The sequence below is a fragment of the Giraffa tippelskirchi genome, chromosome 5 (genome assembly GCF_054371585.1).
Source record: "Giraffa tippelskirchi isolate mGirTip1 chromosome 5, T2T-mGirTip1v1.2.pri, whole genome shotgun sequence".
NCBI lineage: Eukaryota > Metazoa > Chordata > Mammalia > Artiodactyla > Giraffidae > Giraffa > Giraffa tippelskirchi.
In genome coordinates this window covers 96,373,273-96,395,436 of record NC_137279.1, presented here as the reverse complement: position 1 = coordinate 96,395,436, position 22,164 = coordinate 96,373,273, and the positions used below count along the sequence as shown (strand labels likewise).

The window sequence follows — 22,164 nt, the reverse complement described above, 5'->3', positions numbered from 1 at the left end:
GTTCATGCTATGTAAGAAACTTTTTTTCTTGCCTCTGGAGGCTACATAAACTACTGATTAAAGAGGAAAGAATGGTCCTTGAAGTTGGATAAGTATGGGTCAAGATAGAGACCAGACATCCTAAAAACCAAAGGACTAAACTGAAATGGATTGTCATTCCATGAGGACTTCCACTCCTCATCCCTAGAAATCATCTGCCAAATACAGATGGCTCAGCTTCCTCCTCCTGGCATCCTGCCTTAGCATATTCATTTTCAGTGAACAAGTTCATCAAATGGCTTGGGCAAAAAGCATGAGATCACGAACACCTTGTGTGGGACTGTGGGCCTGAGAAAGCCTCATTCCATTCCTGGGCATGGGTTAGGACCAGTCTGGATTCTCTCTATGAACCAGAACAGGAGAGGACATAGCATCTCTGTCATAAAACTACAAGTATTATAGTACATCAGAAAGCAATACAGGATAGCCTGTGGGTTGATAAAAGAACACAAGTATTAAACTTGTGACCTAAGTAGTTACTATATCTCAGAATGATGGGTAGTTCTGAACTTCCTAGCAGGTAAAATCTAGATACAAATTATCTGACATATATAGTCTTCAAGAGAAGGCTTGTTCCTCCTAACAATGGATTCTAAAAGAAATTGCTTGTGCTGATCAGTGATACACTTAAAAACATTACTAGAACAAAATTACAGATGGATAACAATCAGTATTGTTTTACCTCCCACTGAGAAAAGCAAATCATATTAAAACAAAATGCCATTCCATGTTCGATGCATGAGACAAATGCTCAGGGCTGGGGCAATGGGATGACCCAGAGGGATGGGATGGGGAGGGAGGTGGGAGGGGGGTCCAGGAAGGGGAACACATGTAAACCCATGGCTGATTCATGTCAATGTATGGCAAAAACTACTACAATATTGTAAAGTAATTAGCCCCCAACTAAAATAAATAAATTTATTAAAAAAAAATTAAAAAAAGAAAAATGCTGAGAGGGTCAATGGAAAGTATAGGAAACCTAAAAACAGAAGGTCTTATGAGTCTAGTCATTGCTTGGTTCATAAGGATTGTAGTTCATCTATATGTGAAATACAGATAATAAAATACCCCTGTTCTTCATTCTGGTGTGAAATGATGCTTGAAAAAGATAAAGGGGTCTAAATAAATCTTTTTTGTTCGTGCATGCCCGTCGTGTCCAACTCTTTGCAACTCCATGGACAGTAACCTGCCAGACTCCTCTGTCCATGGAGTTTTCCAGGCAAGAATACAGGAGTGGGTTATCATTTCTGCTCCTTTAACCATCCTACTGAGGCATCATCTAATACCCAAGCACAGAATCTAACTCCTAGACTGCTCTGTCTTCAGCAGCTCTGCCAGTCCTTCCAAGTCCTTAGATTCTCACTGATCCCAATCTTCCTCTCTGGAGCTTCAGTATGCCCTCCCAACGTGAACCTTTGGATGTCTCCATTCTTCTTCTGATTGAGGTCCTAGAAGTTCTCCCCTTATCTCTGACAGGTTCTCTCTATCCTGCTTTGATTGCCCATGGAGTGGAGGGATTGACACACTCTGAACCCCAGGCAAACTCAGTCCCTGCCTCAATCTACCACGAACTCTACTCATTTCTCTAGTGCTGAGTTAGTAAGTTTGCTCTCAGAGAATATAGGCGAATGATTTTTAGGAAATGTTCCTCATTACAGCTTTATGAGAGTGATTCTTCAAATATATGGCTCCAGTCAACCCTGAATCCTTACCTGATCCATCCCGCTGTCCATCGTCACAGCTATAGCCCGACCCAAGCATGACTCACAAGGATATTTGTAGGAGGTGGCGGTGGTCCTGTTAGAGGTTGTGGGAGAATGTTGTGACACCAGCTTTTCCCAGTCGCTGACATGTTCTTGTGATATCCACTAGTATTTGTAAATCTTTAGAGAAATAAAAATATAGATCGTAATTACTGAGGGACACTGGACTAGCCAGATAATAATATAATAAGAAGAGCAACACAAAAAGCAACAGCAACAATCTGTATCTATAGAGAGGCCACTATGTACAAGCACACTTCTAATCTCTGTACACATGTTATTTACTTAATCCTCAAGACAGCTCTGTGTTGCTGTTGTTCAGTCACTCAGCGGTGTTTGACTCTTTGTGACCCCGTGGAGTACAGCACGCCAGACTTCTCTGGTAGCTCAGCGGGCAAAGAACCCACCTGCAGTGCAGGTTCAATTACTGGGTGGGGAAGTTATCCGGGAGAAGGAATACCACTCCAGTATTCTTGGGCTTTCCTGGTGGCTCAGCTGGTAAATAATCCACCTGCAAACTCTTAGTTGGAGAATTCTATGGACAGAGGAGCCTGGCAGGCTCCAGTCCATGGGATCACAAAGAGTCAGACATGACTGAGTGACTTTTCACAGCTCTCTGAAGCAGATGTAATTTTATCATCCTTTTACGAATGAGTGGGCAAATTACAGAGAAGTGACAAACCTAACACTACAACTACTGAGTGATGAAACCCAGATTCAAAGGTGGGTGGTCTGAGTGCAGATACTAGACATTTAGCCCCTATGCCACGCTCTCAAAATGACGGTGCTCCCCTCTCAACCCTGTGTCACCTCTCCACCCCAAGCATGAACACTGGGTAAAATCAACTGACCTTGAGTTTCATCCTAATTCTGTCACGATTTTAACTCTGTTTAATGATGTATCTGATCCTCCAACTCTCAGGTGTGAAATATAGACACTTAACCAAGTCAAATGACATATTTTATTTGTAATTAGTTCACTCATTCTACTGACTAATATATCAAGAATTGCTTCTTGAGGTACTATTATTATTTCTTTCTTTCATTTTTTTTTTTTTGCATTGTTGTTGTTGCTATTTAGTCACTAAGTTGCATCTGACTCTTTTGCGACCCCAGGGACTGTAGCCCACCAGGCTCCTCTGTCCATAGAATTCTCTAGGCAAGAATACTGGAGTGGGTTGCCGTTTCCTTCTCCAGGGGATCCTCCCAACCCAGAGATCAAACTTGCATCTCCTGCATTGGTAGGTTAATTCTTTACCTCGGAGCCACCTGGGAAGCCCATTATCAATTTTATTTACATTCAACTGATATTTACTGGGGAGATAAAACAACACAATTTGGTAGATTGAAAGATGGTAAGTTAAGTCAGGGACCTGTAAGTTTTTGGTTTGCCAAGTCAGATATATTGATGGGCTTATAAAAGTAGAGTTATTTTCTAAAAAAAAATAGCAGAAGAGTAATGGCCTAGTTTGTGAGGTAATGAGTTATCCAAATGAAAGCATTTTATTTGAGCCCAGAAAGCGCAGAATCAGGCAGATGGGAGAGAGGATGTAGGCACCTGACTAGATGTTTGCCAAGACTCCTCCAAGGCTGAATGAGTTTGTGAATTGCCTGTGCACCTTATATCTTTTAATAGCCTACGAAGATCCCTGGAGGAGCTTGGAGAAAGGTAGTAGTGTCGCCAGAATGTTCCATGGGCTGACTCTCATTCCAAGGTACTACCAGAACACTCTAGAACTATGTTTCTCAAACTAGCAGTATCACCTAGAGAATATTTAAGCAGTGGGAATGCTTAAGACCCACTCCTCAGAGTCAACTCAATAGGTCATAGCTGGGAACATGTGTTTTAAAAGTCCTTCCCACAAATGGCTCAAATGCACAGCCAGGTTTCAAGTCTCTGATCTGTAACAGCACCAAGGGCAAGACTGAAAGAATTCTTTCCTTGCTTCAGGCAATTCCTTGCTGGGTTGGCCCTCTTACTCAGAAACCTAGAATTGTATGATCTTCACTACACATAAACTTTCCAATATTCTGTTTTTTTCATAACCAGTAACACTTAACTCATAGCGTTGTTCAGAGGAGAGAGTAAAACTGGTGAAATGTAGTATAAATGTGGAGGAATGTGACAGACTTTCCTTATGGGATTACTTCCCTAAACCTTGAATGGCTTAGAACTACAGGTTCACAGACCGACGGAGCAGAAAGTCCTAATGCCACAGAGGAGAATTGCAGGCCTCACACTCGGAGCAACTTGCCTAAGTTTTCTTAATGCCTGAGCCCTATCCTCTAACAGTTTACAGTACAGGGCTTCCTAGGTAAAGATAACCTCCTGATCCAACTTGAAGTTGACGTTTTGGGGGAAGGGGTGGTAACACTATCCCTGCCTTTTTCTTCTTCTCTTTTTAATAATTATTTATTTTTAATTGGAGGTTAATGGCTTCACAATATTGTACTTGATTTTTTTAAGATGTGTTCATTGCAAGCTGAGGGATATGATCTACTGGGCTCTGTCTCTTTGGCACAGCGGAGAGAATGATAGTGAAGTCTTTTGCATGGGGTTGTGATGAACCAGAGATATTATGAGTACAGAAATCTCTAAGAATGGTAGGATGACAGAGTCAAAGATCTGTTCTTTTCACTTTGTGAGCATCAGAAGAGAGGGATGTAGCTATACAGGGGCAGGAAAGCTCTGTCACTATAGGCTGCAGTATCTCATTTCCTGGAAGATTCAGAAATATCTTCTTGGGATCATTGCCTGGAGGAAAAGGAGTAGGCAAGGTGATCTCTCTGTATCTTTTCTGACCTTAGGACTAAAAGGGGTCCTTTGATGGTGACATTTGTACATATAAGCCCTAGAGGTCTTAGTAGGCTTCCCGGTGGCTCAGTGGTAAAGAATCCACCTGCCAACGCAGGGGATGCAAGGTATGCAGTTTTCAGTTCCTGGGTCAGGAAGATCCACTGGAGGAGAAGATGGCAACCTGCTCCAGTATTCTTGCCTGGAGAATCCCATGCACAGAGGAGCCTGGCAGGCTCTATAGTCCCTAGGGTGGCAAAGAGTCAGACATGACTGAGTGATGGAGCACACACTCAGGAGGTCTTAGTTATTGCTCGACTCACTGAGGTCAACTGAGGGGTCAGGATGGAGCCCAGGATTCAAAGAAGGATGCTTATATTTGTTACCAACACAACCATGAAAGATGATAAATCAGAAAGTCACTCAGGTCCTAATAAGATCAAGCAGCCTCCATCATTACCTGAGAGATCAAGATAAGAACAACAACAACACTCATTTTGCAAGTGAAGACACTGCAGCCTGGAAGAGGCAAGTGACCCACAGCTGGTCAGTGTCAGGACTGGGCCTATGCCCTAGGGATGACCTGCTATTTCATTCCAAGGGAGTTTTCTACAATGGGAGCCTAGAGAAAAGAGGGGCCATAATGTTGGTACCAGATGACATTGCTGTGTGTCCCCTGGTCCCACAGGAAGAAGACTCAGCAGCTGGTGAACATTGGAAACTGCAATAAAGAATGATAACGCTTATGCTGTACCTACAGCTCACAGAACCCCACTCAGTGTTGATGCTGTTTTCTTCTTTCAAACCACCATCCTATACGACGAGGTGGGCATATGTCTCTAGTCCACACTCTGCAGACGGAGGAGTGTGACTGGATTTGAGGCCATGTCAGTCCCAGAAGCAAGAGATGGGGATGTGTTATGCTGAGTAGATCGTGTCCCTTTCTTCTATCCCCTAACTGGGATGTGTTCAGACCCGCAGGGCCATCATTGAATGCAGGTCATGACTTCCATCCCAAGCCAAGCGCAAGCATCATGGGTCCTTCAACAGTCCAAATGTGAATCCCATTGCCCTTGAGAGGACCATGAATCCTCTCCCTAGGCTGTTTGCCACCAGTCTGCCCACCCACTGGTGTTCTGGCCCATAGGAAGACGGCTCAAAGATCTCACTGCTCAGTCAGAATGAAGATCCTTGTTTTCCTTTATTTCATCTCTTAGGAATTAACTTGATAAGAATCTCACACATGCCAGTGTTGGCCTGGTTGGTTCCTCACCCTTCTATTAAGGGCACACCCAAGACAGAAGGAATCCTGAGCATGCCTGAATCCTCAGGCAGGCAGGATGGTGAGGAGGAGTTTGGGCAGATGAGAGAAGAGTCCAGAAATGCACAAGGAATTCTCCAGTCCAGACAGGCCTCTGCCAAGGGAAGACCTTCAATCACCTTTCAACCAGTCCCTTTATCGACAAGCTCATTAACAGAAGAGCCCCCCTAGTCCCACTCTGATCCTCACATCAGACTTGTAGCCTTGTTGTCACCACAGACATCAGCTCGTGTAATCAAGTCAAGGCACCTAAGGCCACCTAAACTGTGGCATCTTTCTAAAACGTAAATCTCATCATGTTCCTTCTTTGCTTAAATGGTCAATGATGCCTCAACTGTCTCTTAAAAAGGTCAAACTATTTTAGGCAGCATAATCTAGTTTTCAGATGAAATTGATTGTTTACCTCCAATATATACAGCAGGCAAAGATGTAATGACTCTGATTGCAGCAAGGGATAAGTGGAAGGTCCAGACTGATGTCACCTCAGAACCCCCACCCCCACAGAGCCCACATAGTCAAGAATTAAAGATAAACAATCTTTTAAAACCTGACTCAAAGTTTTTAAGGAATCCTCTTATCAGTAAGATGGTGAGGGAAAGGAAGGAAACAAAAATGTATTTTCAATCTACTACGTGTTAAACGTTACTCTCGTTATCACAGTAAATAGTTCTATGGGGTTCTTATTTTACAGATTAACCCCATTTTATAGATTAAGAAAAAGAGATGAGGCTCAAAAACGGTAAATAACATACCTATGATTCAAAGGGTAGTGCCCTGACTCTGAGAACCATCTTTTTGCAGCTTCTGTGCCTGCAAAGACATGAAATTAGCACAATAGCAATGGTGGCGGCAGGTAGGGGGGATTGGAAGTGACCCAAGACAGAACAACTTATACTGTCTGCAGTTATGGCTCTCCAAGGAGGTGATGTTTGAACATCCCAGGCAATAGGGTTTCAAGGGATATAATTTTGGAAGCCATTAATCTATAGGCTAAAGTACACAACCCAGTATGTAACTCTCTTGATGCTCCGGGCCCTCCCTTCCTTTTTGTCCAGCTAGTGTCCCGCTTCTGGCTCTTATCCAACAGGATGGCCATTCTGTTTCTGGAAAAGATCAAGCCCTTTCACATCTCTGTGCCTATGTGTGTGTTCAGTTTCCTTCTCATCCCCTGACTAACTCCCACTCTGTTTTTGAGCCTCTGACTTATTTTATGTGTAACATGGGATTAACAGCAAGAAACTCAATGAGATAATGTATTGGAATAGTGAAAATAACAAGACTGATGGACGACAGGTTAAGAATAAATCTTAATTCCCTTCCTTTCCCTCACATCAACTCACTTGTATCATTCCTTAAGGGCAAAGAAGTATCTTTACCTTTTTTGTGAATTCACAAAACCTTGCACCCAGTAGGTACTCAGTGAACAAATTAATGTCATTAAAATGGTCATTTCCAAGTTATGGTTAGAAAGGACTTTCTTTGGGATAAATAATTTTTCATGATTGAATCAATGGTTCATTGATGGTATTAGATCAATGTCATAGAACAATGTTTTTCAACCTTTGAAAATTATTTGTAATGTTTTAGTGGAGGCCATGCAGAGAAGGGGCATAATGTTGCCCATCCCACAGATCTGGGCTTCAATAGCTCAAACTCTTAGCTAGGAGAGAAATGATTAAGCAAGAGCCACACATATACATAATACTCTGCTTTGTCACAGCCAGATGACTTAAGTAATTTCCTCTACTAAATGGAATGAACTAAATAGACTATAAGGAAGTGCTTCCTCTCCACGTGTCTTACCTTCCAGTGTTTCACATCCTCACATACACACTAGCCATCATCTCCTCCTTCTTCATCAAGTTCACCTCCACTCATGACCCCAGATAAAATAAGTTCAGAGACAATAGCAAACCAGGGAAAGTCCTTGAAGGTCTGATGCTAATGAGTGAAATACACATTTGAAGATGTACAGAGACCATCTGGTCCAGTCTCCTTTGAAACCCAGGGAGGAGTAGCAGAGCCAGGACCAGAGGCCTGACTTCCATTGCCAAATTCTTGTGGCTGATTGGCACTGATGACTCCACCGTGGGAGCAGCCTCCATATCTGACCTATTTACCTGCCACTGACCTGGCCTCCCAAGGTACTCTCTCTCCAGGAGTGAAAGGAGGGAGACCTTGGCCTCAATCACAAATAGCTCATTAATTCACTGAGCAAAAAAATTTTTTGAGGCCTTACAAGATGTCAGCTATTGTGGGTGCTGAGGATAAACAGTAAACTAACAAATACTGAGATTTCATTTTATCCAGGCTGTAGTTGTTCAGTCACTCAGTCATCTCCAACTCTTTGCAACCCCATGGACTGCAGCACACCAAGCTTCCCTGTCCTTCACCATCTCTCAGAGCTTGCTCAAACTCATGTCCATTGAGTCGGTGATCCAGGATGACAGATACTGAAAAATAAATGCAAGCATGGTGCAATGAGAAGTACAGGAAACTACGATGACATTTTGTAGGAGATAGAGGAATCCAGAGCAAAGGAGTAGAGAGGCGTTAGAAAAGAAAAGGAGCTGATCCTTCTCAAACAAAGGAAGTCACAGAAGATAGTTGCAGGCATGGATAGGCTTGAAGAGTTGATGGTGGGAAGTGGAACACTTTCAACTTGACAGCTACTGTCTGCCCCAAGAAGTGGAGGCAGCATCATCTATCGGGAGGCAGCAGTGAATGTTTTGAAGGTTCAAGAGAGGAGAAAAGTCAATATGTGTGTGCAGAGTAAGTACAGAGAAGCATACAGGATTGCCAAGCAGTGTTTTGGGCTCAACTAAGACACTGAGAGGATGATTATGATCTAGTGATGATGCCAACCATCCAGAGTATCTGTTTTGTTTTTATTTTTATAGCAGCAAGGCATAGCAGGGAAGATTCAGCCAAGGTTGGCGTTTTGTCAGTCAAGTGCATTGACAAGCTAAAGGTGCAAGAAAGTTTATTTATTGTTGTTGTTCAGTTGCTAAGTCCTGCCTGATTCTTTGTGACCCCATGGACTGCAGCACGCCAGGCTTCCCTGTCGATCACCATCTCCCAGAGTTTGCTCAAACTCCTGTCCATTGAGTTGATGATGCCATCCAATCATCTCATCCTCTGCTTCCCCCTTCTCCTCTTTCCTTCAATCTTTCCCAGCATCAGGATCTTTCTCAGCAAGCTGGCTCTTCACATCAGGTGGGCAAAATATTGGAGCTTCAGCATCAGTCATTTCAATGAATATTCAGGGTTGATTTCCTTTAGGATTGATTGGTTTGATATCCTTGCAGTCCAAGGGACTCTCAAAAGTCTTCTTCAGCATCACAGTTCAAAAGCATCAATTCTTCAGCACTCGGTTTTCTTTGTTCCAATTCTCACATCTGTAATATGTTGGCCAAAATGTGGTTGAAATGATGAACTAAGAAAAGCAAACTAGGAAAGGTTGCTGGTGGGAAGGGAGCTAGTAGATTTCAAGCAAGTTAGAAACAAGGAACTATGATTAAAGAAAGAACTAGCTAGAGAGTTAGGAAACCTGGTTTCTAGTTCAGACTCTGTAAGACTCAGAGCATCTCCCTCATCCTCTCTGGCTTTCAGTTTTGTCATCCATGTGTGGAGGGTAAGAAGTGGCCTGAAGTCTTGTCCAGGTGGGCTCTTCTATGAGGCAACATCATTGGTCAATGTTTTAGACACTTTGGGATCTGAATCAGATACACTGATCCTTTGGTTGTGGCCCCAGGGTGCTTGGACGACTGGTCCCAAATCTGTTAACAGAGTTTTCAGAAACTCCTACACATGTTCTGGGTGACCCAACATTTGTGGCTTTCATCTCAAGCATGCATTGGATTCCTCCATAAACCCTAAATTCAATCTCCAGGTTGTTCTGTTCCATTATAAATCCCTTGGAAATCACAATCTTCTCATCTTTATGGAAATACTTCCAGGGTTTACGGTGGGGAGGATGCTCTGGAAAGATATTCATGAGTATATAGTAATGACCCAGTATAACAGAGTGACGGAGCCCCTGGAATGTGGGAAATGGTCCTCATAAAGACCTGGTTGGGAACAGCTTTCATATGACCGTGGCTCATTCCCTTGAGTTGGGTGCAGGATATGTATAAAAGGCCTCAGATCACACTGTCTCCTCACTGCATTTGATATACCATTACTTGCCTGAGGTGAGAAGAACAAGGTGAGTGTCTTCATTGAACTGATGGCAATTTGGGGAGGGCCAGGACTGCCACACATCAATTAGACAAGCCACTCCAGGTTGGAGAGAATGGGAACTACCTCGTAAATGAAGGACAGTCAGGCTCATGGAAATCACTGAGGTGGCTCAGAAGAAGCAATCCTAGGGGGGATAAATGTTAACCAGAGATTGGGCCAAGGGTGAGGGGTGGTTACTTTGTAAGACAAGAGATAGCCACACAGGGCTTAAGGCAGAGCCCATGATGTAAGAAAGAAAAAAAGGCAAATGATGAAACCAGTTAGTTTGACCATGGGCTCAGGCTAAACATGTGGTTTCTAGGGTTCTTAAACCAGAAAATGTTTTTTAAAAATTTAAGATTTGGGGAACTATCTAGTGCCCTACGTTGCTGCCTTTGAATTCAGAAGACTCAGGAGAACCAGAACAGGTCAGAGAAGGTGTTTGTGTTTGTGTGTGTGTGTGTGTGTGCATGCGTGCTCAGTTGAGTCCAACTATTTGCAACCCCGTGGACTGCAGCCCACCGGATCCACTGTCCATGGAATATTCTAGGCAAGAATACTAGAGTGGGTTTCCATTTCCTTCTCTAGGGGATCTTCCCAACCCCAGAGATTGAACCCATGTCTCCTGCCTTGCAAGCAGATTCTTAACCACTTAGCCACCTGGAGAAGGTGTTACCAAAGTCTAACTTACCCACTGCTGATTTCCCCCTATGCCAGGAAAGTAGGGCTACTCTGCTACAAAGATATGGGCCCTGGAGCCACAGAATCAATTACAGAACATCAGACTCTGGGGAAAATACTGATACAAATGAAGTTTATATTCACTGAACTTTTGGAAAATCTGCATTGCTTTACAGAGCAACTGAACATTCTCCAAGATGTTCTGCCAGCAAAACCAGCAGAAGTACCAGCTCCCCACCAAGAGCCTCCCCAAATACCCACCTAAGTGCTTTCCTCAGGTCCCTCAGGCCCTTCAGACCCCTCAGGCCCCTCAGGCTCCTCAGGCCCCGGCTCCCTTCCTGCCTCCTGCACGCACTCACTATGTCTCCAGCTGCTCTATTTCTGGCTTTGGAGGCTGCAGCTCTCTGGTATCCCATCGGTTCCCAAGCAACTACCGACGCCAGCCCCAGCCTTCCAGCTGCTTAGACGTGGAGCTTGCTGGATGTTCCAGTTGCTGCCACGGTTTTGGGGACTACAGCTGACCTGCAACTGTTGAGAATCCAAAGAGCCACAGCCAAGTCTGGAGCCAACGTCACTTCTCGGTCTTATTCTTCCCTCTCCTCCTGAATTAAGCTGCTGAGATGAATTCCTCTTTTTCCCGAAAATCTCGCACCTCCCGGCCTTAGCTCTGGTCTTAGGTCAAGAAGATCCAAATACTGGAATAAAGTCTGCTTCTCAAAGCCTTATCAGTGTGCAAAAATAAAGCTTATCTGTCTTGGCACCCAGAACTTCTTGGTGTTTGTTGATGCCCCCAGCCTTGGCTCTGAGAAGTTCCCAGGAATCTGGATTCCTTAAGCAGACTTCCTCGAAGAGACACCAGGTGGGACATTCCCTCTTAGGTAGACCCTGGGTCTGAGCGGTTTGGGAGGCTGTTAAAAAAGATCCAGAGAGGAATAGGAGGGGGGTGTCCCCAAAGTATCATGACCCAGTTCCACTTCTGTGGACCCATCTGCCACCATCACTGAAGTTTCTTCCTACTCATAAAAGACACACTACTTCCCAGCCACAGAATTTAGCCTCCAGATCCTTCTTATCTGGGGTAATCATGTGCTTAAGAAAGAAATGTCACAAAGGTACTTGTAGTTTCCAGATCTCAGTTCAGAAAGCCATGAAAATGACTCTCTTTGAGCAAATCTGCCTGACCTAGCCCCTCACGCCTTCTCTTCACTCAGGTGCCAGAATCTGGTGGGAATATATGCCGAGGTCCACTGAGCACAATACCCCTGAGAGACATTCGGGTCTTGCTGTTGCTCTTCATCCCATGTCATTTCTTTCCCTCTTTTATTTAATGGGACAAGTGGCATGGGTTTGGGAGCAAGTTCTCAAAGTACTTTTTCCAGACTAACAGTGGGCCGTAGGCAACAGTAATACTTCTGCCCTTCCTCCAGCACCGTGGTTCTTTTTTCTTAAATTTTTATTTTATAATAGAGCAGAGTTGATTAACAATATTAGTTAATCAAGTGTTAGTTTCAAGTGTGCAGCAAAGTGATTCAATTATATATGCATTTATTCTTTTTCAAATTCTTTTCCCATTTAGGTTATTATAGAATATTAAGCAGAGCTCACTGTGCTATATAGTGGGTCCTTGCTGGTTATCTACTTTTTAAAATATTTTTGTTTTTAAATTCATTTATTTTATTTATTTTTGGCTGTGCTGGGTCTTTGTTGCAGCACGTGGGCTTTCTCTAGTTGCAGCAAGTGGTGGTTACTCTCTAGTTGCTGTGCACAGGCTTCTCACTGCAGTAGCTTCTCTTATTGTGGAGCAGAGCCTCTAGATGTGTGGGCTCAGTAGTTGCAACTCACAGGCTCCAGAGCACCAGCTTAGTAGTTGTGGCTCATGGGCTTATTTGCCCTGTGGCATGTGGAATCTTCCTGAACCAGGGATTGAACCCGTGTCCCTTGCATCAGCAGGTGGACTCTCAACCACTGGACCACCAAGGAAGTCCCTAGCATACCTATTTTAAGTGTTTTAAATATTGTAGTACATACATGTCAGTCCCAAACTCCCAATCTATTCTAGTACTCTGGATCTTAACCACAGTTTCATGATACATGGCTACCTGTTGGGCTGGTGAGTGACAAAAGATGGAGTTATGATCAGTCCTCTAGAAACTGTACATAGTCCCAGCTTAGTTGAAGCAAGCCACACAGCTACTAAAACATCTGGGTTCATGCAGTGGAGTAGGTCTCACACATGAATGCTGTTCATTAGGTGTGTTATTGCAGAAGAGACATTTGCAGGCTGCTGGACTAGGCCATCCTCTTGGATCACAATACAGTATTGAAACTCATGGTTGACCAGGGGCATCCCGGGCACTGAGAGCTCTGGCAGTTAGAATGAAGGTAAACCTGACCACCTTTTGTTACTTCCCAATACTCTGTCCGAAGAAAAGGACTTCTAGTTCAGTGGTCTTCAACCTCTAACAAAAAGAACAGTAGGAGTCCAGAGAGGTATTACAGAGATTTTTGAGATGTCTGCGAGAGAAAGACTGTGTTTGTGTATGTTTAAAATGCTGTGATAATATTCAGCATGCTCACCAAAAGTGTTAAATAAGAAGCGACAAATGATAATGCTTTGGAGATCATCAGGACTGCTAACCTCACTAGTAGATGTCAGATTAGAAACTGGGTAACATCTCAGTGTGCATTTTTAAGGTTTTAGTTATATCAGTTTATTTAAGGAGTAATATTCTTATTGTCACATTCTAGATTTATTCCTTTTAAATATTTATTTATTAAAGTAGATCCTTCATGGTCACTAGCTTCATTCTTTAAAGTATCTTCCACCTCAAATTCAACAGGAGGATGGCTGGTGAAAATCTTTCCATTTTGCTACAATATGTTCAGATGAAGAAATACAAAGGTGATTGATAGGTACTCAACAGAAGAAAGTAACTATATATTGAGATCAGATTTTTTATATACTATTAAATAAATAGGCAAAAGTAGTGTTTTATTGAGACTACAAAAGCAATGGCAAGAAAAACTATGGAAGTTGTGCTTTGTATAGAGACTACTGCTGCTAATATGTGTTAAAGAAATTGTTGCGTGTTGCAGCAGAAGACAAATGGATTTTATGGGAAGCTGATACATCACAAAACAAGATCTGACAAAACAATTCATAAAAATTGAGTTTAACTTGCCAGATTTCCAGTGTCATTTGTGTGAAATAAGAAGAAACAGTATTTACTTTTTTATACCACAGATCATTGCCCATATAGAGGCAATGTCCTAGCACAGATATTTTGAATATGATAAGAATGATCATTTTGTTTATAAACATAATTATGGTTGATAAATATATCATAGTTGCATAAGTTAAACTAATAAATTAGTTGCCAAATTTTACTGATCTGTTTAATAAACTCAAAAAGCTCAACATATATAGTATTGCAATGCTGCTGTTTAAATCAGCAGACAAGTATAAACAATGAAACTAAAACTTTTGTCTCAAGATAGAGAGAGAATAAATTTAGTTTTTTGTGGGCATTCCCTGGCAGTCAAGTGGTTAGGATTCTGTGCTTCCACCACATGGGACACAGGTTCAATCCCTGGTAAGGGAGCTAAGATCCCACAAGACAGGAGGCATGGCAAAGAAAAAAAAAAAAAAGAAACATCCAATCACTATTACATCATTAAATGGATATTTATTAAGCACCTACTATGTGCTAGGCATCAGACTCAGAGATGAGGATATAGCTGCAAGCAAAAAGAAAATAGTCCTACTCTTGTGGAGCTTAGAATCTAGTGAGAAAAGCAGACAATAACTACACAATAACTAAATGTTTAATATATTTTAAAGATTACTAATTTGTATAGAGAAGAAATGAAGGAAGGTTGGGGAACTGAGACTGCTGGGGCAAGAGGGCTGCTAGATTATACAGGGTGGTGAGGGAAGGCCTGTGTGATAAAATTTTCTTTACAGGAAATGAAGACATGAACCTCATGAATATCTGGAGCAACAACATTTTAGGCAGAGGGAACCATGAGTACAACTCAGGCAGAAGCATGCTTGCTCTTCGGGCACAGCAAAGAGACCAGCAGGCTTGGATGGAGGGAGTGGGATGTCTGGGTAGTTGTAGGAGCACAGAGATAACTTGGATCCAGTTTATGAAGATCTTATTGAATTTTGGCTTTTATAATGAGTGAAATGAGTATGTATTAGTAGATTTGGGGGAGAGGTGTGCCATTACCTAACCCATGTTTTAAAAGCATAATTTATAATTTTGGCTGTTTTTTTGAGAATAGACTGTGGGGTTAAGGGCAGATCAGAGTGGCCAAGTGGGCTTCCCTGGCGGCTCAGATTGTAAAGAACCAGCCTGCAATGTGGGAGACTTGGGTTCGATCCCTGGGTTGGGAAGATCCCCTGGAGGAGAGCAAGGCAACCCACTCCAGTATTCTTGCCTGGACGGAGGAGCCTGGCGGGCTACAGTCATTGGGTCGCGAAGAGTCAGACACAGCTGAGCGATAAAGCACAGACACACACACAGAGTGGCCAAGTAGGAGGTCACCACACTAATCAAGGCAAGTGTTAATGCTGGCTTGGACCAACAGGATTAACTGGTAAACAGATATGTGTATATAAGGAAAACAGGAGTCAGAGATAATTTTCATCTGATCTGTTTTCTTTGCCATAAAACTCTCAAAAGTGTTCTTTGTACATTTTGTCTCTAATTCTTCTTTTAACCTAGTCAGTCAAGCTTTTATCTCCACCACTTCACCCAAATCGTCAAGGTCACTGTTGACTTTCTGCTTGCCAGATACTATGGCTCCTTTTTCAAAATGTTGAGATTAGCCTAATAGAAAAGTATACTGACAGTGAAAACTGAGCTGTTGAAACCAAAACAAAGTGTTAGTTGCTGTTGTGCCCAGCTCTTTGCGACCCCATGGACTACAGCCCACCAGACTCCTCTGTCCATGGGATTTGAAACCAAAACAAAGAAACAGACAAATTCCAACTACTGTTAGTACTGACCTATAGGTGGGGGTTTCCTGGTGCCCCCGGGTGTTCTGCAGTGTGCAGCCTGTGCAACTCTGAGTAGAGGCCCTGATTACCATTTGCAAAATAGTAATTATGATTTTACCAATACTGTCCAACCAGAAAAAAAAATCCAGAGAAAAGGGGGGATGCTAAACTGATAATAAAACTGCAACTGCCATCTGCTATCCATGGATTATTTTGCATTCATCAAAATAGTCTAATTTATCTTAATTGATTAATTGATATAAATTTGAATGCAAAAGTAAACTTAAGTGAATAAACCCTTGTCTGTTTTACATATAGTGGTCCCAATATAAGATTTTATCTGAGAAATTGTTGTAGTTGTTAAAATATTTAAAAGTTTCCACAGAACATTAAAGAGTCCATGCTATATCAATGGGTATTCTATGAAAAATAATTTCAAGTGATATTTTTCTTTATAAAATATAAATTTCATTGTGATATAAATGATACTTTTATTACTATTTTTATTATTAGCATGCAAACTATGTTTAAGAAAATAACATGCCTAACCAGTGAAAACCATAAAGTCACTCATAGATTGTTTGACGTGGGAGCACATGACCTTTAACTTGGGCGTTAATTCATGTATAGAATTTCTGGTTAATCTCTATCTTGATATATGTTGTCTAAAGGATGGGAAAATGCAATAATATTTCTCTTATTTTTCAATATCAGAATACACTTGAAATACTATTCAGTGTTATTAAACATTAGGCATTTTACTACACAAATTTATTCCTCTTTGATGTGTTACTGAGAAAACCAATTTGTGGAATCTTCTTTTTTTCTTCTTTAACATAAGGTTTTTTTGTTTGTTTGTTTTAACAGAAGGCATTATGTGTATTTATTGAATAAAATTAAATGCGTTCTTCCATTATTAAATTTAAAAATATCACCTGTGCCCTGTTCAAATAATTTTGGGAAATGTACCTCTAGAGCTACATTTCTATTACAAAATAACACGTGCACTTCACTAATGAATTAGTACATATATTACTGGGCTAATCTTAAGTACGACCTAATGCAGAGCAAAAAATTTAAACTGACAAGATTAGGTTATTATAAGAAACACTTCCTCTCTGAGTCAGGCTGGACACCCTTCAGTGTTGTGTAGAGTCTTCTTTGGGGACTAGAGTTGGAGACTTGCAGCTCTGTGAGCTGACAGATATGTTTCAGGCGTTAATATCTACTTGACCACAAGAGGGCAATGGTAGGAAGACAATGGGCTATGCAGGTAGATAAGACCCTCTTTTTACAAGCTAGCAGGTGGCTTCCAACATGTCTCTTCAGTCTCATCTTGGACCTTTGAAAATGACAGCATCATTTATGACAATACACACTAAGCTGGTTTATTGTGAAGATTAGATGAAATAATGTATTTTGAAATGGTTTCTAAATTGTAAGTATTGTATAAAATGTTTGCCATTTGAAGTAAATTCAAGGACCATTGACTATTCATCTCATTTTCTTTTTGCTTGATTTTATGTTAACATTTCTCTCTGCCTTTTGTTCTATCAGGTGTTTTTCTGGCTTATATTTTCCTTTTCTGACTTTTTTTTTTCTGTGTTTCTATCTCCTTAACTGGCCACATCCAACAAAGGTTACTGACTTCTAGGCACTTAATGTGCTCTGTGTAATTCTCATAATGACTGTACAAGGGCACGTAATCTGCTTTCTTTTTACAGACTAGGAATCAGAGTTTCAATAATTTGTTCATGGTCACAGAGCTGAATAAATTTTAGAAGCAAGCTTTGATTCTGGGCTATATGACTGTAGCAATTGGTCCAACCAGGTTATAGAAACCAACCAGTAAGTTAGAAAAGGGAAGTTCAATATAAGAATCATTAACAATAGTAAAAGAAAGAGGTCAGTTCAGTTCAGTCACTCAGTCGTGTCCAACTCTTTGCGACCCCATGAACTGCAGCACACCAGGCCTCCCTGTCCATCACCAACTCCCAGAGTTTACCCAAACTCATGTCCATTGAGTCAGTGATGCAATCCAACCATCTCACCCTCTGCCATCCCCTTCTCCTCCTGCCTTCAATCTTTCCCAGCATCAGGGTCTTTTCACAAATGAGTCAGCTCTTTGCATCAGGTGGCCAAAGTATTGGAGTTTCGGCTTCAACATCAGTCCTTCCAATGTAGATACAAGATACAACAGAAGCTGAGGAAAAGTACTCAAAGAAGGAGAAATTTGGAAGGGGTCCTTGTGACTGGAAAATTTGGTTCAGCCACCAGGTAGCAGAAGAGCTCTCTGGTTTAGCCAGGCCAGAGCTGATCTGGAGTTGCCAGGCAAACAGATCGCCTTCCCAGTTCAGGGCAAGGGGAGCCTTAAGAACCTGTGTGGCTTGGGTCTGCCATGGGCTTCCAAGCCACAGTGGGGGCAAGAGGCCTTCAGCAAATGCCAGCAGCTAGAAGACTTGAGAGGGAGCTGAAGCTCTGTGTGGAAGGACACCACCCCCTTTCATCAAACAGAAGGCTGTGTGCACTTGGGCCAGCAGGGACTTTGGTTTCAGGGTGAGAGGGCTGAGAAAAAAGGTCATCTTTGTGTGGAGACAGCAAAGTGGCCCATGACTGGGGCAAGCACCTTCAGATGTCCCCACACTCACCTATGCTTGCCCTGGTCCCATCTATGTGGAAACCACAGGAAGCCCCTTCCTTCTGCAAAGTCTCTACAGCACCTTCTATGGAGAAAGTTTAACATCATGCTCACTTTTACGGAGAAATGAGCATGATGTCCATTGTTCATCATAAAGCATATATTAAAGAGTGCATTTGAAGCCAAGAAGCAATAAATTGATAACTGACATAGTGGTGTGCTCTCTCACTTGCTGTCTCACACACACACACACACAGACACACACACATTCACACACACTCGTAATGCCACGGAGACCTTTGTTTCTCAGACTAATAGACCACATCACTGTCCTGGAAGGACTTACACTGGAGACAGTGATTGGATTCACACCTCAATAAAGCAACTGAAGAGGAAATGGTTTCAGTATTGTAAGGATATTTATATCCACCAGGGGGCAGTAAAGCTATGCCTTAAACTAAACTGCAGCAGCAATGCTTGGTCATGAATTACCTGGAAATTCTTATGCTGCATCATAATCTTGAAGAGCCTTCTGAATTTTGGCTATTGATGAGGCGAATTGGAGATGAAGAGAAAAAGGGACAACTACAGTCATCTCTGGGAGTAGTTCTTCCTGATTGGAGTTTGGACCTGAGATGTCAGCATGGACTTGGGAAAAGAATGTGATACTTCTACCTCTTAAAAGTGAATCATGACTGAGAGGAGGTATTGGGTTGACCAAAAAGTTCGTTCTGGTTTTTCTATAACATGAGTGAACTTGTTGGCCAACCCAATTCTTCCAAAGTCCAATGGAGGACAGATACGGGCTTGAGTTAAAGCCTGCAGCTTTAATATTGTTTCCCATTCACATGGAGGGACTCAGGAAGTATCCTTGACCACACCATTCAGGCCTTTTACAGATCCCAGTAAGCTGACGCAAATTCAGAGGTTCACAGATTGTTTAGAATAATGAAGAATAGAGATTCCTGTACTTGTTCTGCTGCTGGTGGCAACTGACCCCAAAGATAACGAACTCGCTAAATGAAATGAGGGTGGTTCCAGAATATATGCCTGGTTTAGGGACGGCACTCAGGATAGGTGGAAAGGTAGACAGGGGACTTGCCTAAAAGCCTATTTGCATAGCAAGCACTTTCATTTTTGCTTGTAGCTCTAAACATATAGAAAATTTGCTAATTATGTTTCAATTCAGTCCTTATACACTACTTAGAATGTGACCGTTCACCATAACAAACACAAAGGCACTTTGAAAAAACCATTTACATAAAAATTATGTGTGGCTGAAGTCTAACAAGGTCAAAAACACACCAAAAGATATTGTACATCTCAATGCACAAAAATGGGATAATTTTCCCAGTATAGTATGCACACCACAAATCAATAATAAAATGATCAACAATCTAATTAAATATTAGGTAAATTGCATAACAGGACAGTTTCCAAAAACAGAAATATTATGACTCCTAGACAAAAGAATTGAGCTGACTTACTAAGAAAAACCTCAAACCTACTCTGAATTATCAGTTTTACTTTTGGATTGATAGAGTGAATGAGTTCAATAATGAATTCATTGTGTCAGTTTGTGGGGAAACATGAAGTTTTATACATTGTAAGGAGTTATATAAATTTGTGAAACATTTATAGAAGAAAAATTGAGGAGAACATTTATAGAAGAAAAATGTCTCTCAATTTTATCCTCTGAGGAAGCAACTGTACTTAGGGCAATGTATTCTATGTCCATACTCCCCGAGGCATGAAGAGTGTATGGTATGCCACTATAGTGTCATTCACAAGAGCCCAAATTGGGGGTTCCCATGTGTCTCTGACTTCCCAGGTGGCACTAGTGATAAAGAACCTGCCTGCCAATGTAGGAGACGTAAGAAACAAGATTTCAAACCCTGGGTGGGGAAGATTCCCTGGAGGAGGGCATATACTTTTGCCTCCAGTACTCTTGCCTGTAGAATCCCATGGACAGAGGAGCCTGGCGGGCTACAGTCCATGGGGTCGCACAGAAGCATGCATGTGTCTCTATATTATTATTCAGGCTTCAAACTGAATGAAGGCACTCTTTATGTACTGAAATCCCCAACTTAATGAATATGTTGTGAGAAAAATCAGTGAGCAAGACAATGTGGAGTTTCTTTTCTTATTTTGTTAAAAGAAGGGAATATATACATGTTTTTGTGTGGCTTTTTGCACATTAAATATCCTGAAAGGATATCTGAGAAACAGATTACTATTGGCTAAAGGAATTGGAGTAGCAAGGGGGAATTGTACTCTGTATCCTTTCTACCTTTTGGGTTTGGAACCAAATGAATATATGATAATAGTGGATAATATCAAAGGAGACCTTCTGGAAGCTAGGCCTCAGGGACCAGTACAAAGATGTGAGGACCACAAGGATTTGTTCCATTAATGTTTACATCACTAGTTCCTACAAGGTGGGCTCAATCTTTCTCACTACCAATAAATTAAGCTTATCTGGCTAAGGAAGATTATCATAATCATCCCTAATTATGATGACAGAGGCAAAAAGAAAAACATAGGCGGCAGGAGTGGGACTGTGAAGGCACACATTCTGTTAGTTTGGATGATGTTTTGAGAACTGACTTTAAAAAAACAGGTTTCTCACTTTGGGCAAATGAAGCTGGGAGTTACAGCAGAGACCACGACCCACAAAAGAGAGTAACAAACAATCAGCATGCATAAATTCAATCAACATTGTTTATTTCCTATGTGTCAGACACTATTCTAGAAGCTTGAGATGAGTCTGCAGGGGAAAAAAAAAAACACAACACTTTGCCCATTTGGAGATGACATTTTGGTGAGAGAAAAAAGACAACAGACAAAAACACAGCACAGAAATTATATGTAAAGTGTATTGTATGTATGTAAAGAGTTACCAAGGAAAAGAAGATAGAACTGTCTAAGGTGATTGAAATGAGGCAAAGAGTGGCAGATTAGTAGTTTTAAATACGAGGATGAGGGTGGTAATATTTCATTTAGAAAGCCACCTATAAGCAAAGACTTGAAAGAGGTGAGGGAGTTAGTCATGAAGACTGTTCCAGCCAGTATGAGCAAAGGGCCCTAGGTGGAGGTGGGTGGTGTTTGTGCTGGGAATATACTGGAAACATAGGAACATGATTAAAATAGAGCCCTTGCCCCCCAAAGGATCCTTGTTTCTCTCTGGTTTGAAACCCCTCAGTGACTCTCCTTATCCTCAGGTTAAATCCAAGCCCTTTCCCACAGCGTACAATGCTCTCATCAGAACAGCATCCACCCGCTTTCCTAGCTTACCTCTTCTTTCTCCTCCATGCTCCAGTCACACCGAGCTTCTCCCCTACCCAGGCCGTGTTTATCCTATCCATCTCTGAGTCTGAATGCCTTCACACATCTCCAGGTCCCACGCCTTATCTTCAGTTGCCATCCAATCCCTGCTTAAACATCACTCCTTCCTGAAAGCATCCTAGACCCCAAACCTGACCCCGGGTGCTCCCCTGCCATCATTCTCATCACATGGTATTGACCCCATCTCCTGTCTCTACACCGAATTAGAAGAGTTTTGAGAATATGAACTATTGGCTTGTGCACCTCACATTCAGGACACAGCCTGGTAGACAGTAGACACTCAATACATATGTGTGCGTCAAGCTTAGGTGATTGAACAATTATGGGTTCGCTCAAGAGCTCCTTGTGCCCTTCAGC

General features: G+C 41.9%; 2 protein-coding genes and 1 long non-coding RNA gene across 3 annotated transcripts in view; 1 reads left to right on the top strand and 2 right to left on the bottom strand.

Annotated features, from left to right (window-relative positions):
* LOC145504570 (late cornified envelope protein 1E-like) overlaps positions 1-13,033 on the bottom strand; it is a 65,359-nt gene extending 52,326 nt beyond the window's left edge. Inside the window, exons 1-3 of the mRNA XM_081485657.1 lie at positions 12,919-13,033; positions 6,670-8,370; positions 1,752-1,922 (exon numbers count right to left, since the gene is read on the bottom strand). Coding sequence (XP_081341783.1) covers positions 1,752-1,772 — 21 coding nt within the window. The 5' untranslated portion in view covers positions 1,773-1,922; positions 6,670-8,370; positions 12,919-13,033. The remainder of the gene's footprint in view (positions 1-1,751; positions 1,923-6,669; positions 8,371-12,918) is intronic.
* Positions 11,017-11,340, top strand: LCE7A (late cornified envelope 7A). The gene has a single exon (XM_081486990.1). The coding sequence runs from the start codon at positions 11,017-11,019 to the stop codon at positions 11,338-11,340; it is 324 nt and encodes a 107-aa protein (XP_081343116.1).
* Positions 13,034-21,165: 8,132 nt separating the features above from the next.
* LOC145504568 (uncharacterized) lies at positions 21,166-22,095 on the bottom strand. The gene is made up of 2 exons (XR_014052306.1): positions 21,757-22,095; positions 21,166-21,229 (listed from the first exon to the last, which is right to left on the bottom strand). It is a non-coding gene; the product is annotated as an uncharacterized LOC145504568 (long non-coding RNA).
* Between the last annotated feature and the right edge of the window lie 69 nt (positions 22,096-22,164).

What these genes read in the sequence shown, in the direction of transcription:
- LCE7A (XM_081486990.1), top strand. Translation starts at nt 11,017, where the DNA reads ATGTTCTGCCAGCAAAACCAGCAGAAGTACCAGCTCCCCACCAAGAGC.